We start from the raw sequence: 15,762 nt of genomic DNA, 5'->3' as shown, positions 1-15,762 counted from the left end.
TTTTGCTATAAAACCTGACTTTCATGAGATTTTAAAAAGTCAACCTTCTTCTTGCTAATCTCTTACTGGCACTCTGGGTGTGACAGACATATCTACAAGAGCTGCATCACAGATACCACTGGGCAGAAACCGATGAAAGTCAAATATGGCTACCAATAGTCAACGCCGTTATTATTAAGGTATGTAAAACAGCTCACCTCCACAAAGGAGAATTAAAACAAGAGCTGCTGAACTCAGTGACTAGTCGCAGCGGTGACATGCACGGTGGTTGTAATGTCATAACTCCAGCCAAAGCACAGAGACTGGAGCAGCCGCTGCTGGAGGAGGGGAGATGCTATGTGGCTTTGTTATTTTACAAGCTAGCAAATGAGGGACAACAATTCTAAAAGTGTAAAGGCCGCTTTACATGCTGTGATATCGGTACCGATATTGCTAGCGTGGGTACCCACCCCCATTTGTTGTGCGACAAAGGCAAAATCGCTGCCCGTGCCGCACAACATCGCCCAGACCCGTCACACATACTTACCTGCCCGGCGACGTCGCTGTGACCGGCGAACCGCCTCCTTTCTGCGTCACTGAACCGCCGCCCAATAGAAGCGGAGGGGCGGAGATGAGCGGGACGTAATATCCCGCCCACCTCCTTCCTTCCGCATAGCGGCCGGGACGCAGGTAAGGAGAGCGTCCTCGTTCCTGCGGTGTCACACGGAGCGATGTGAGCTGCTGCAGGAACGAGGAACAACTTTGTTAAGGCTGCAGTAACGATTTTTAGAATGGACCCCCATGTCACCGATGAGCGATTTTGCACGTTTTTGCGACGATGCAAAATCACTCATAGGTGTCACACGCAATGGCATCGCTAATGCGACCGGATGTGCGTCACCAATTCCATGACCCCAACGAGTTCGCATTAGCGATGTCATAGCGTGTAAAGCCCCCTTAAGGCCCCACACAGGTTCTGCTCAGATTGGCCTTAAAGGGAGTTCTTACAGTCAGAATAAATCTCTACGGTTCTATACCCACAAGCTCCAGGCACATCGCTGAGTCTGTAAGAGTTCACCTGGCGTCCGGTATTAGCCATGGTGCTGACTTGACGTCAATATCACATCAGCTAATAAGTGGTCTCACCTGCTCTGTTGGTGGGAGGGGGGTGTTTGTCTATATGGGTAAAGCTGCTGAGCTGATGGATTGACTGCAATCCTGTAGATGTCAGGCCATCGCCGCAGCCAACAGGGAGGCCAGCGCCGCAGCCAACAGGGAGGCCAGCGCCGCAGCAGACACGGGGCTCAACGCCGCAGCCGACACGGAGCACAGCGCCACAGCCGACACGGAGCACAGCGCCACAGCCAAGACGGAGCACAGCGCCACAGCCAAGACGGAGCACAGCGCCACAGCCAAGACGGAGCACAGCGCCACAGCCAAGACGGAGCACAGCGCCACAGCCAAGACGGAGCACAGCGCCACAGCCAAGACGGAGCACAGCGCCACAGCCAAGACGGAGCTCAGCGCCACAGCCAAGACGGAGCTCAGCGCCACAGCCAAGACGGAGCTCAGCGCCACAGCCAAGACGGAGCTCAGCGCCGCAGCCAAGACGGAGCTCAGCGCCGCAGCCAAGACGGAGCTCAGCGCCGCAGCCAAGACGGAGCTCAGCGCCGCAGCCAAGACGGAGCTCAGCGCCGCAGCCAAGACGGAGCTCAGCGCCACAGCCAAGACGGAGCTCAGCGCCGCAGCCAAGACGGAGCTCAGCGCCGCAGCCAAGACGGAGCTCAGCGCCGCAGCCAAGACGGAGCTCAGCGCCGCAGCCAAGACGGAGCTCAGCGCCCCAGCCAAGACGGAGCTCAGCGCCCCAGCCAAGACGGAGCTCAGCGCCGCAGCCAAGACGGAGCTCAGCGCCGCAGCCAAGACGGAGCTCAGCGCCGCAGCCAAGACGGAGCTCAGCGCCGCAGCCAAGACGGAGCTCAGCGCCGCAGCCAAGACGGAGCTCAGCGCCGCAGCCAAGACGGAGCTCAGCGCCGCAGCCAAGACGGAGCTCAGCGCCGCAGCCAAGACGGAGCTCAGCGCCGCAGCCAAGACGGAGCTCAGCGCCACAGCCAAGACGGAGCTCAGCGCCACAGCCAAGATGGAGCTCAGCGCCAAAGCCAAGACGGAGCTCAGCGCCACAGCCAAGATGGAGCTCAGCGCCAAAGCCAAGACGGAGCTCAGCGCCGCAGCCAAGACGGAGCTCAGCGCCACAGCCAAGACGGAGCTCAGCTCCAGTGACTCAACATTGGACCTGAAGTGGGCTGGTAAGGAGCGGTTTGTTATTTTATAGCTATGTACGAAGATTTATTTTTTTTTAAAGAAAACAACCCCTTAACATTTCAGACAGTCAGAAATCTTGTGGCCCCTATGGGCAAGATACAGAAAAAGGGCCCGATAGACCCCATTACTTTTTTGGATAAAAGTAACGACTTATATTAAACCATTTTACATTTGAACCACTTACACCGAGTTTCCAAATTACACAAAAGAACTAGGTGAATACGGTTTGCCTTTACTACCGCAGGAGATTAAGGAAATCATGGTTTTCAAAGAAAAAAAAAAAATTCTAAAAATGATGACAAGTTTGCATTTTCCAAGGAATGGTTAGCCAAAACGACATTTTGTTTACTTTAAGGAGCGCTAGCATTTGCTGCGCCTAACCTCGCTTCTGCCAGCGTTTAATGCCTATCATCAAGAGAGCGGAACGCTTCCCTACCTATTCTGGCAATTTTTCAATCTAGTCTATTAGATGCCATTCTGACAAACAGTCATAATTCTGAGCAACACTGAGCGCACATGACAAGAAAACAGCTGCATTACGCTTAGTGCATTATAACATTTTCCACTATATAAGTGCATTTAAATTATATTGCTCGGAATTTTAATAAGACGCTGCGGTAGAAATGAGTGGAGCAGCAAGAAAATGAAATACAAGCACCGCAAGATGCGAGGTAGGAGAAAATACTTAGGAGGATTTTTTTTTTCATAACTCACATGTCATTTAAATGGCATTACTTAGCTAGGTGACTACAAATGAAGCTCGCTTACCTCTTGGGACAAAAACGGAATGACTTGTGCGCAGATAGCATTCAGTCTCTTGACAATTTCAGCCTGCAGAGATGGAGGGAAGAAGAAAAAAAAATAAATAAGAGCATTTCATTAAGAAAAGCATTTCACGGCGCCTTTTTTTTCTTCTACAGAATGTATTAACATTTGATCTATTAAATTATGTATACCAACTGCGTCGCCTCTAAATAAACACCTATGAAGAGAGCGCGGGCGAGCCCAGCGCTGGAAGAGGAACCACAAATCTGCACTAGGTGGGTGGCTGGTGTCCAAAATGTTCAGCTCAGCAGTATGGTAATAAGGCCCGTTCTCTAAAGTTTTTGTTGCAATGAAAAGCACAGCCAAAATTTCCATTCACAATTTGCATTTTTTTTTTTAAAGCCTTTACTGCTAGATCAGTAGACCATTGAAAAACTGCAGAGGTTGCCAAGTCAGCCTTGAAACCCGACAGTGACACATTAATGAGCACATCCGCACGGCATTTGACACCATCCAATGAGTTAACGGCTCAAGTATCTATAGCTTATCTAGCACGCAGCACCCGAATTACAGAGAGACCGTAAAACCAGTGAAATATCAGACCCTCATTAAGTTTATGGGACGAACACGCAAAATGTGTCGAGTCCGCCGATTTTATAGACGCTCAAACTTTAATGTATGGTGCGCAGGAATATACAGAATATTATCGGCAGATTAAACCCATTAATGGTAGTTTGTCAAAGCTTATGGAGATCTTGCTGGTATGTAGATGAGCAGTTAAAAAGGAACATTCCATTCCATAGACCACTGCGCAACAAGCTCTGTCCTCACCTATCGTACCATCACCCATTCCCTGTAGACTGTGAGCCCTCGCGGGCAGGGTCCTCTCTCCTCCTATACCAGTCTGTTTTGTACTGTTAATGATTGTTGTACGTATACCCTCTTTCACTTGTAAAGCGCCATGGAATAAATGGCGCTATAATAATAATAATAATAATAATAATAATAAATTCCAATCCTGTTACAGGTCTTCTTTACGTCTAAATCTTATGTAAAATAAAATACAAGTGAAAATATTTTGCCAGGGGTTTGTGGTCTGTTCATTTCCTATCTCCAAACACCTCATATAGTCCATGATAGACTTCTGGCTGCTGCAGCCACCACTAGAGGGAGCACAGGAGTTTATGGTATACTGATTTTTGGGAGAAAGCTCCATCTAGTGGTGACTGCAGGTATTTAGATTGCTACCAATTTTGTGTCAGGAAACTGGAGATATGGAACTCTACAATTGTTAATTATGTTATGACAGTCATTCAGTACAGAATATGAGTTTTATATTATACATAGGTCTCTTACATATATATATATATATATATATATATGTGTGTATGTATGTATGTATGTATGTATGTATGTATGTATGTATGTATGTATGTATGTATGTATGTGTATATATATATATATATATATATATATATATATATATATATATATATATATATATATATATATATATATATATATATATATATATATATATATATATATATATATATATATATATATATATATATATATATGTTATTATATATATTTATTTATATTTATTAAGCAGAACTGCCTCAACTGCATATCAGTTCACACACAAATTGCTTTTCGGACCTTTTATCTTGCAATAATTTAACTATGGAGTCTGAGCAGTGGCATATATACCTCAGGCTAGGTGAACCTAGCCTACACTACATATTGGGAGCTGCTTTTCCCTATGTACACTGCAATATGGCCATGGGCGACTGTTAACAAGATGGAGGCCAAAAGTGTGTTCTTTCGGCCTCTGTCTGATTAGTATAACACTACACACCACCTGCTTACCTGCACAAAAACACGCAGCAGATTGGGCTTTTATATAAATAGGGCCTCTGCAAAGAAATATATGCCATACAGTAGTAGAAGATACCATGTGGTATACATTTCTTTGCAGTGGTACTTATGGAGGTCAGATGCCTTGGCATCCATTTTGACTGTGTCCTTATGACGCATACCTGTGAGCCCGCGCATGGACAGAGACACAAGTTAAAGATGACATTACCATCAGGAGGCAGAAGGTCAATAAACCTCACTATAATCTCCGTCGAGCATTAGGTCAGGGTGTCTCGTAGAATCCCTGACAGAGCTAGTCACTTGAATGAGACGGTCACTATGGACATTGACCTCAATCCTCGTCTTGGCAGTAATCTTTATTCAGACCTGCACAAAAATATATCAAGCTACAAGTTTGTGCGAATCAGAAAAACGGAGGCCATAGTCTCCAAAGTGATTCCACTCACGTAACCCAGTTGAACAGCTCTATTGGGGTACATATCAGAATACAGTTTTATGAGGTTGCAAACAAAACTTGAAGTAGTGCTTTGGTGGAGAGCACTGTACAGTATATCTAGCATTCGATATCACCCCCCTCATTTTTTTCTGTTGACCCTAAAATACAGATCTTTGGCATAGGTTTACTATGTTGCCACATTGAGTTGACCATTTTTGAACCGCCTCGCTGTTCACAATAAGAAGAGGAGAGATAGCTGCTGCCAGGCGCCAATATGAGTGGATTATCTATTTTGGAGAACTGGTGGCAATTCAGATAACAGGTTCTAAAAGCTGACAAAAACGTTAGGCAACACTAACACAGTTTCACACATCTGTGATTCTGGTCTGTTAACAGGCAGCGATATATGTACTGGCCTTTGGTCTTCTGACCCAAACTAATAAGACTATAAGGCAGTTGGGACCCTGCGGCCAGTACGTACTCATGCTGTGAAACACGGATATGTAGGTTGCTCTCACATAGATGCAGTCCCAAGTCAGGATGGACATAGTGTTAAGGACAGGCAAAAATAATTAATTAGTTAAATGGCACCAGCGCACTACAAATTAGTGCAAAACTGGATAGTCTGGGCAACACTGCACTCTATAATCTAAAAGGATGGACACATTCCGGATTAAACAATTGAGGGCTGGAACTAAGTTATATAGTATACAGACCGATACGTATACACAAGAATGAGGTATATGTACAGAGCAGTCCAACTTTATTATATAGATAACTATTTAAATAGTCTAATATATATTATATTATACACAAACACACCACAAAAGCTGTATGAGGTCAGTCATACTGACTGTGAAGATTTTTACCATCACTGACGCTGGTGCCAACAGGTGTTGGTGGTAATTATATGCATGGAGATCAGTGAATATTAATTTCAGATTAACATCTGCTTGACCAGCAGCTGATGGCGCACGGCAGTGACGTAATGTACTGACCATTGCTTACACGTTGAAGTCAGTTGCCGGCATCAGAAATGGATGCCGTACGCCTGGGGAGGGAGTATAATCCTTTATTATATGTTAAAAAAGCAGGATGCAGGAGACATATATATCAGTATGGGCCCATGATGAGAAACTTGTATACCAGGATGAGGCACATATAATCAAGGATAAGAAACTTCTATAACAAGATAAGGGAAATATATACCAAGATGGGCCCAGGATGAGAACATATAAACCAGGATGGTGGACATATATACCAGGAAGGGGAACAAAAACACCAGGATAAAGGACTTATATACACTATAATAGGGTCCAGAATGGGGGACATAGAGTATATACCAGGATGAAGCCCAGCATGGGGGACATGAATACAGAATTGGATAACATTACCCCCATAACAGTGTCAGCAGCAGGTCCCCCCATAACACTATCATGGCCACATTTTTTAAGTAAACATTTTTTTCCTAGTTTCCTCCTCTAACACCTAGGTTCATCTTATGGTGCGGTGCCTCATTAGTCCGAAAAATACAGCATACATATATCCAAATAAGGAGGGAACACGTTCAATAGCTAAAATGGACACAAAACCTATCACACCCATACACTATGTGATTAAATTATTATAGTATGGTAAAACAAAAAAGGCCTGTATCTATATAAGGCTTATAGACAGCTTCAGACCTATAGCTAACCGCAGCAAACATGTCATATTGCCACAAACACCTTTGAAACCCTTCAGAAGCATGCAAGGCGCATTCAAGTGTCATTCTTCCCCCTCCAGACACCTACAGTGTAGCAGAACTAAAAAGAAAAGAGGTTAAAAGAAAAAAAATACTAGGCTGGTGTCTTAAAGTGTGTGATTTCACCACTTCCTTAGCAAAACCTAAAGCAACACCTTTCAAATCTACCCGTATTACCATGCACTGTATCTCTCTGCATGTATCTGTACATGTAAGTAATAGAATTATTTCTTAGCCGGGGAAACAATGCATCTGTTTTAATATTGAACCTGTCAGCCATTTCTGCTATTACTGGCAGCATGGAATTAGGACAGGCTCCCTTATAACAAAAAGCCATATTATTTTACTCTGCAACGCAGTAGTATTTTAAAAAAAAAAAAAAAAAACATAACTCAAAAATAAATTTGGTAAACGGCAGAAGAGCCTCCAGCTTCTCCCAGTCAGGCCCCCCAGCATCCCCCAAGTCAGGCCCCCCAGCATCCCCCAAGTCAGGCCCCCCAGCATCCCCCAAGTCAGGCCCCCCAGCATCCCCCAAGTCAGGCCCCTCCAGCTTCCCCCAGTCAGGCCCCTCCAGCTTCCCCCAGTCAGGCCCCTCCAGCTTCCCCCAGTCAGGCCCCTCCAGCTTCCCCCAGTCAGGCCCCTCCAGCTTCCCCCAGTCAGGCCCCTCCAGCTTCCCCCAGTCAGGCCCCTCCAGCTTCCCCCAGTCAGGCCCCTCCAGCTTCCCCCAGTCAGGCCCCTCCAGCTTCCCCCAGTCAGGCCCCTCCAGCTTCCCCCAGTCAGGCCCCTCCAGCTTCCCCCAGTCAGGCCCCTCCAGCTTCCCCCAGTCAGGCCCCACAGCCGCCCCCAGTCAGGCCCTCCAGCTTCCCCCAGTCAGGCCCCTCCAGCTTCCCCCAGTCAGGCCCCTCCAGCTTCCCCCAGTCAGGCCCCTCCAGCTTCCCCCAGTCAGGCCCCTCCAGCTTCCCCCAGTCAGGCCCCTCCAGCTTCCCCCAGTCAGGCCCCTCCAGCTTCCCCCAGTCAGGCCCCTCCAGCTTCCCCCAGTCAGGCCCTCCAGCTTCCCCCAGTCAGGCCCTCCAGCTTCCCCCAGTCAGGCCCCTCCAGCTTCCCCCAGTCAGGCCCCTCCAGCTTCCCCCAGTCAGGCCCTCCAGCTTCCCCCAGTCAGGCCCTCCAGCTTCCCCCAGTCAGGCCCCTCCAGCTTCCCCCAGTCAGGCCCCTCCAGCTTCCCCCAGTCAGGCCCCTCCAGCTTCCCCCAGTCAGGCCCCTCCAGCTTCCCCCAGTCAGGCCCCTCCAGCTTCCCCCAGTCAGGCCCCTCCAGCTTCCCCCAGTCAGGCCCCTCCAGCTTCCCCCAGTCAGGCCCCTCCAGCTTCCCCCAGTCAGGCCCCTCCAGCTTCCCCCAGTCAGGCCCCTCCAGCTTCCCCCAGTCAGGCCCCTCCAGCTTCCCCCAGTCAGGCCCCTCCAGCTTCCCCCAGTCAGGCCCCACAGCCTCCCCCAGTCAGGCCCCTCCAGCTTCCCCCAGTCAGGCCCCTCCAGCTTCCCCCAGTCAGGCCCCTCCAGCTTCCCCCAGTAAGGCCCCTCCAGCTTCCCCCAGTCAGGCCCTCCAGCTTCCCCCAGTCAGGCCCCACAGCCGCCCCCAGTCAGGCCCTCCAGCTTCCCCCAGTAAGGACCTCCAGCTTCCCCCAGTCAGGCCCCCCAGTCAGGCCCCCCAGTCAGGCCCCCCAGTCAGGCCCCCCAGTCAGGCCCCCCAGTCAGGCCCCCCAGTCAGGCCCCCCAGTCAGGCCCTCCAGCCTGCAGCTTCTCACAGTCAGCTCGAGTTTTTCTACCTGCGATTTAGGAATACCCATCAATCAACACAAAATGGGTGGACAGAAGGCGAAGGGCGTTACCCAGTGGACTCCTTCCCATAGCTAAATGGTTTCAGCATTTTACAATAAAACAGAGCTTTTCTTTCTTTTTATTTTTTTTTAATAAAAGCCCTTGTCTGCGTGTCAAGGGCAAAAAGAAACGGCTCACAGATTCCCATTAAACGACTATATTGAAGGTCAATGCCAAAGATTTCCAATGTCACATAATGAGTTTTTTTCCTGAAAATAAAAAAATCTATAGCTCAATATCCATTGAACTGACGATAATCATGGTGCGTGACAATGCACTGGGGACAAATGTTAATTGGCATGAGAGACCTTTTAATAATGTATCACTTCATCGCAGAGTCTTGGAAGCCCTTTAACCTCCCACATTTTCATATGTTGCCTTAGTAACTTTGGCGTCCCCCGAGATCAGGCTACAGAGAGACATCTACAGTTCATACCACCGGGCTTAACTTATTGTACAGTAACACTATGGAAACACGTTCCTAATGGTCTATGATTTTGAAAGCAAGTCTAAACTAATGGCGCAGAGCCCAAACTGCTTTTCCAGCACAGCCATTAAAGGATGTAGGTTATTGCTGTTGTCACCATTGATATTTGTCATTGTAATGTAATTAGGGCCCTAAAATGATGCATTACAGCCCTTGGCGCAACTTCTATTAAAATCTTTTCTTCTGCTCAGTGAGCTGCGACCTGCTTTCTGATGAACAACAGACAGACAGCTTTAGGGAGAGAAGATTCATCCAATATACATACATTTGTTTCCCCCCCACCCACCTCTACGACTCATACAAAACATTACCATTGCACTTTAAAGGTGGGGGGGGAGGGGATAAAAAAAAAAAATTATAGAAAAACATCCATGCTTAGGAATTTCTGTCTAGCCTCTTGAAATTCTGATTGCATCTGATAAATCTTGCTTGACAACAAATCTGTAGCCTGCAAACCCCGGGATTCTAATCTGCTATCCATCAGTTGATGCCAACCCAATCAAATTTGTAGGTTATGTGGGTCATGCATCCGTGAACACATACATTCATAAAAGATTCGGTTTATCCCAATCCAAATTTCAAAAAGCTATTAGGCCTTGCTACATTTTCTAATGCCGTCCGACGCATTAAGAACCTTCCGTATCAACAGCTGCTAAATGATGGTTTCTAAATGCCGTGTGGCGATAGGAACCGCTCTCACAATACCCTAAGAACAGAAAAGAAAGCAAGAAAAAGAGCACATCTAATCGATTATGTCCTTGACACAAAAAGGCCGTAATAGAGAAAAATAATAAAATAAAGAAATAAAAGGATGTTGGGTGTTCTACCTGTATTCTTTTTATATTGGATTTCATCATGCATATATTTGACAAAAAAAAAATAATATATAAAAAATCTCACGCCATTTGAAAATGAAAAATCAAACAAAAGCGTTGTCAACTGCTCAATCAATATAGCATTTCTGCTTTGAAAATGCACATCACTGCTCAATGGCAAGTCTGTTAAGGAGAACAAAATATATAATACAAGGTGTGGGGAAAAGGAGGGAGGGAGAGAAGGAAAATCAATAGGAGGAAATGGCAACGCTGCTACATATACTACTGAAGCCATCCAGACCCTGATCCTCACACCTCTAAATGTGACAAAGGAGGAGAACAGCATGGGTCAAATCGATAAGGACCATCTTCATTTAACAAGGAATGTTTCTGCTGGCTTGTCACCAAGAGGCTGGAGAGGGATGTAACGACATACTTCACTGCCAAGTCCAACTACATGAAACCATGGTCCCAATGCCATTTTGTGTTTCCTATGCCATAAGGCTACTGACAATTTCAATGCTTTATATAGAATAAATTGGATGAAAATGGGATATGAAGAATGCTCCATAGAAGCCCAATGCAAGAATGACTCCAATCTCGAAAACTCTCTCAAGCTCCCAATATACTAATATATACACACGTACATACACTAATATACACCATGCTCGAAAAGTCACTAGCTCCCAATATACTAAAATTTTATACACACACACACACACACAGCTATCTAAGAGGTGTATGGCCAATTTCTATTTCGAGACGGAGACAAATTGCTCCCAAGTAGTGGCAGATTTCCTCTGGCCCACAGAATCCATTCAAAATGGCAACCCCCCCATCATTTGCCATCTGCCATCTAGCGCAGGTCTGGTGAGGCCGGGTACACATACCCGGCTTTTCGCCGGTTTGACTGATGCGGCGCACGCCAGTACAGTGTATACAGAGTACACTGGCAGTGCAGCAAGCGCCGGTCACATGCTGTCATGTGACCGGAGCATGTGACACGGAAGTTGCGGCGCTGCCACTGTACTGTATTATACTGTACTGGCGTGCGCCGCATCCGTCAAACCGGCGTAAACCCGGATATGTGTACCCGGCCTAAAACACCCATACACACTAGACAGTTCCACAGGTTACTTTTACCTAGCAGAAAACATGCAACTGATGTCCCCAACTTTCAATAGATAAGATGAGACAGTGTCATTCCAAAAAGAAGAAGAATACGGAAGAAACTGGTTCTCAGCACCCCCATAACATTGAATCCAAACTAATTTAATGTTGCAATGCAATGCAAAAAAATAGTCAAACGCTAAATTTATTAAAAAGGGTATCTATTTAGTATGATCAACCCTCCTAAGCCATCCAAATGGACATGCAGGTCATATAGATCTGCAATCCATTGTCTTATTGCAGAGAAATCCACGTTTTTCCTATATGTAAATAAGCTGTTAAGATCTATGGCCTGGACACTGATTTGTATAAGAATCTGCCTCCTGTTTTTGTTGTGTGTGTTTTTTTTTTTTTGTAAATGAAAGGAGATATTACCAGAGTGAGACATGTAATGACTGATAGTCTGCTATCCACATCTCACACTGGTAAGGCTCCCTTTCTTAAAGACATTAAGCAGGTTCTCAGGGACATCTATGTCCAACCATAGATCTTAACAGATAATGTGCAAATTAAGAAAATGTAGATTTCTCTGAAACAAGGCATCAGGTCAAAGATCTGAAGAGATCGTTTTATTCAACTTTATATGGGCATATACTGTAGGTAATAGAAAGATAATGAGGGCTGATCCTACTGAGAAGATTCCCTCTAAAAATATAAAACCTGAGTGTTGTATGTTAGGCCAGGAGAATACAACCCCTGAGAGAGCCATGACATATGGCGATACGTCCAAGGGTTTCCCTTCCCATGAAAGCAACACAAGTTACTGCATTAGTCTACAGTCAGGATAGCCTTTGGCGTAAAATATAGTGCTTCAGTTTTGGTTTTCCTTATTTCTTTGAGTGTGTTTTGTTAAGAAGGATATATTGCAGGTTTGTTTCCACTATTAGACACTGAGTCCCAACTGACATTCCTGGGAAAGTGCCATGTTATTGTAGTTGTTTTTAGGTTTTTCCTAAATTGAGGCTACCATGTAATATGTACGAGAGCCTCCCGACCTCCTCCCGATAGATTAGGTGATGAAATCCCTGACATTGTGTGTTCTATGGGGTCCTGCAGGGTCTTGCTCCCCTCTGCAGAGCGAACACGTATTGGTGGTACAAGACTTTTCCAGATGATCTACTTTTTTTTTTTTTTACTAAAATATTGACAAGATAACAAAAGAATGAAGAAGCACTTCAAGATTATGAGGCAAGACCTGGGACACGTCGATTACACAGTTCTGCTTGAACTCTGTAAGTAAATGTACAGCCTCGCTGATACACGTCAGTAAAAAGTGTTGTCAGGAAAGATCTAGTTGCAGTGGAAACTGAAGGACAAACGTTTGAACTTAAACTTTCTAATCTGACAGCTTGTTGAAGTGCTTGAGCAAACTGATTAAACCAAGAGTGTTCAAGTGCTTTTGTCTCTGTTTACTTAAGAGTCAATCAATGTCCAAGGAGGAAAAAAATACATATACCTTTAATCGAGCAAGATTAACATACCATAAAAGCTGATAAGCCGGGGTGAACTGTACACGTAAGCCAAGTCACTTTTGTCAACGCTTATACGAAGAGTTATTTACAAGTCATAAAGTTAAGTTAAAAATTACATAAAAGAAAAAAAAAATATTAACATTTATTACAATGTCAGAAGAAACGCAATAAAACACATTGTATATTTCACAAGGTCAGCAATTTGCCTAAACAAACATTCAGCTAACTAGGAGGTAAAGGATCGGAATACCAAAGGGTTTATTTATTGAAGAGAAACGGCCAATACATTACCCGTAACTATCAATAAACCTGGACGGAAATGGCAATCAAGTCTACTAGATGAAAAGATTTACAGAACAAAGTAGAGTACAGTCTGGAGGTTTTGCATGTGCAGCTATGAATACATACAGAAAATATTGAATGTGTGTCTAGATACCGTATTTTTCGGATTATAAGACGCGCTTTTCCTCACAAAAATTTGGGAGGAAAATGAGGGATGCGTCTTAAAATGCGAATATAGCCTACCAGTGGGGCTGTCTGTGCGGGCGTCCAGGTGTGTGCGGGCGTCCGGGTGCCTATGGCTGAGTACGTGCGGCCGGGTGCCTGTGGCTGCCTTTCTGTCCCAGCGGCCAGCTGCTTCTCTGTGCTGCTGGGCGGGCAGCCTGCGGTGGCTGTGCGGCGGGTGTCCAGTGTGTCCGCGGTCCAGTTTCAAATGATGGCGCCGAGTGTCAGCGCGTGCGCAGATGGAGCTCTCTCATACAAGAGCTCCATCTGCGCACGCGCTGCTCCGGGAGTCAGCGCGTGCGCAGATGGAGCCCTTCGATGAGAGCTCCATCTGTGCATGCGCTGCTCTGGGCGCCATCACTTGAATCGGGACCAAGGACACAGTGTGACACACCGCACCAGCCTGCTCCACCACTGAGCCGTCACCGCCGCTGCCACCACTGAGCAGTCACTGCCGCTGGCACCACTGAGCAGTCACCGCCGCTGCCACCACTGAGCAGTCACCGCCGCTGCCACCACTGAGCCGCCGCTGCAGCTGTCCCTACTGACCCGCCGCTCCCACCACTGACCGCCGCTGCCAGCACAACCTCTGCCTCCTGTGACCCCGCTTCACCACCACTGCTCTCCCCCTCTGGTAAGACAATACCACCGGAGTATAAGACGGACCCCATTTTTTTTTTTTTTTTTTTTACACACCTTTTTATCTCTAAATTTGGGGTGCGTCTTATAATCCGATGCGTCTTATAAAACGAAAAATACGGTAGTTCAAGATCTTAAAGAGGTTGGCTACCACTTTGTCATTGATGGCCTATGATTAGATTAGGCAATCAATATTTGAGCTGTGAGAGTGGCACACCGCACACCACAAGCGATCAGCTGTTACCGGTAGTGCCTGAAAGTTCTCGGCACCCCTGAATTTGAATAGGAGGTAGATCTGCAGTACCCAGCCGCGGCCACTACAGAAATGACGGAGCTGTTGTGTTCCAGCAACATCTAAGAACTTCCAGCTGCCGTCGCAATCAGCCGATTGGTGGGCGTGCCAAGTTTCGCACCCCTATGGATCAGATATTGATGGCCTATTCTACAAATGGGGGTAAATAAATAAAAAAAAAAAAAAAAAAAAAAAAGAAGAAGAAGAAGAAGAAGTAGTGGCCAACCTCTAACACTTTCGGACATCATCTATTCTACCGTTACGATGCATTCCTACTGCTCCAGATGTTAAAGTGAGCCTGTCAGGTTCAATATGCACCCAGAAGCAGTTTTGGGAACATATTGCTAATCCCTGCCTAACAATCCCTGTATACACTAGCATAAATAAAGGGATCTTTAGAAAAAGTATTTCTAAAGATCCCATATGATATGCTAAAGAGGCCAGTGACAAGTCACAAGGGAGTTAGTTCCCTTGGCTAGTTGGCCCCCTTAGCATGTAATCACACCTCTGTGGGCATATAAACATGCTAATGAATGCAGTGTGTCAGAGGATGGTCGTGCTCACCTCTCTGCTGCGATCGCTGTACTTCGGCTCAGTGTGCATGATCCTGGACTTTCCTGCATACTACATGAGTTTGAAGCCTGGATGCGTACACCCGCCTTCATAGTGCACATGACCGAAAGGGATCATGCGTACTGAGCTGAAATCCAGCTTCAGGCGCAATGGCAGCAGAGGTAAGCGGCCATCCTCTGATGCTGCACATTTGTTAGCACACCCACAGTTGCACGCTTACATGCTAAGTAACCGACTAGCCAAAGTAAGTAACTCCCTTGCGACTTGTCCCTGGCCTCATTACCATATCATATGGGATCTTTAGAAAATATTTTTCTAAAGATCCCTATATGTATGCTACTAGATACAGGGTCAGTTAGGCAGGGATTAGCAATATGTGTCCATAACTGCTCGTGGTTCTGTGTGCGTATTGCACCTGACTGTTCTGTATCATTCTTAAAGAGAACCTGAGTCAAGGTTTAGAACGATAGCGTTTGGTGCTCGACTTACTAATGTAAGGTCAAATTAGCGGAATTGAGAAATATGAAGAAAGCATAGGCAATGTTATCCCAGCCACCTAGACACAGAGCAAAAAGTAAAAAAACAAAAATGTGCCGAGGTTGTCACTTCTGCCATAGGCTTCTTCTGGTCTTATTGAGAAATATATAAATACGCTGCCTTTGACAGCTGAACACTCGGAACAGAGTGATGGCATGGGCTTCAGTACAGGACAGGAAAAAAGAAAACGACACTGGGGATATTGGAATAGGGGGAAATGAAACTTGGAGGTTGTAGACCTTATAAAATCTTTCCATATTTGAAATCGGTATATAATGCA

General features: G+C 46.1%; 1 protein-coding gene across 3 annotated transcripts in view; it reads right to left on the bottom strand.

Annotated features, from left to right (window-relative positions):
* Positions 1-15,762, bottom strand: part of LOC142245497 (transducin-like enhancer protein 4) — a 180,885-nt gene that overhangs the window by 147,591 nt on the left and 17,532 nt on the right. For all 3 annotated transcript variants that reach the window (XM_075318260.1, XM_075318245.1, XM_075318252.1), the window contains exon 5: positions 3,067-3,129. In XM_075318260.1, coding sequence (XP_075174375.1) covers positions 3,067-3,129 — 63 coding nt within the window. The remainder of the gene's footprint in view (positions 1-3,066; positions 3,130-15,762) is intronic.

Source organism: Anomaloglossus baeobatrachus, chromosome 1 (genome assembly GCF_048569485.1).
Source record: "Anomaloglossus baeobatrachus isolate aAnoBae1 chromosome 1, aAnoBae1.hap1, whole genome shotgun sequence".
Taxonomy (NCBI): domain Eukaryota; kingdom Metazoa; phylum Chordata; class Amphibia; order Anura; family Aromobatidae; genus Anomaloglossus; species Anomaloglossus baeobatrachus.
The sequence above is the reverse complement of the archived record's forward strand: the minus strand, read 5'-3'. Positions and strand labels throughout refer to the sequence as shown.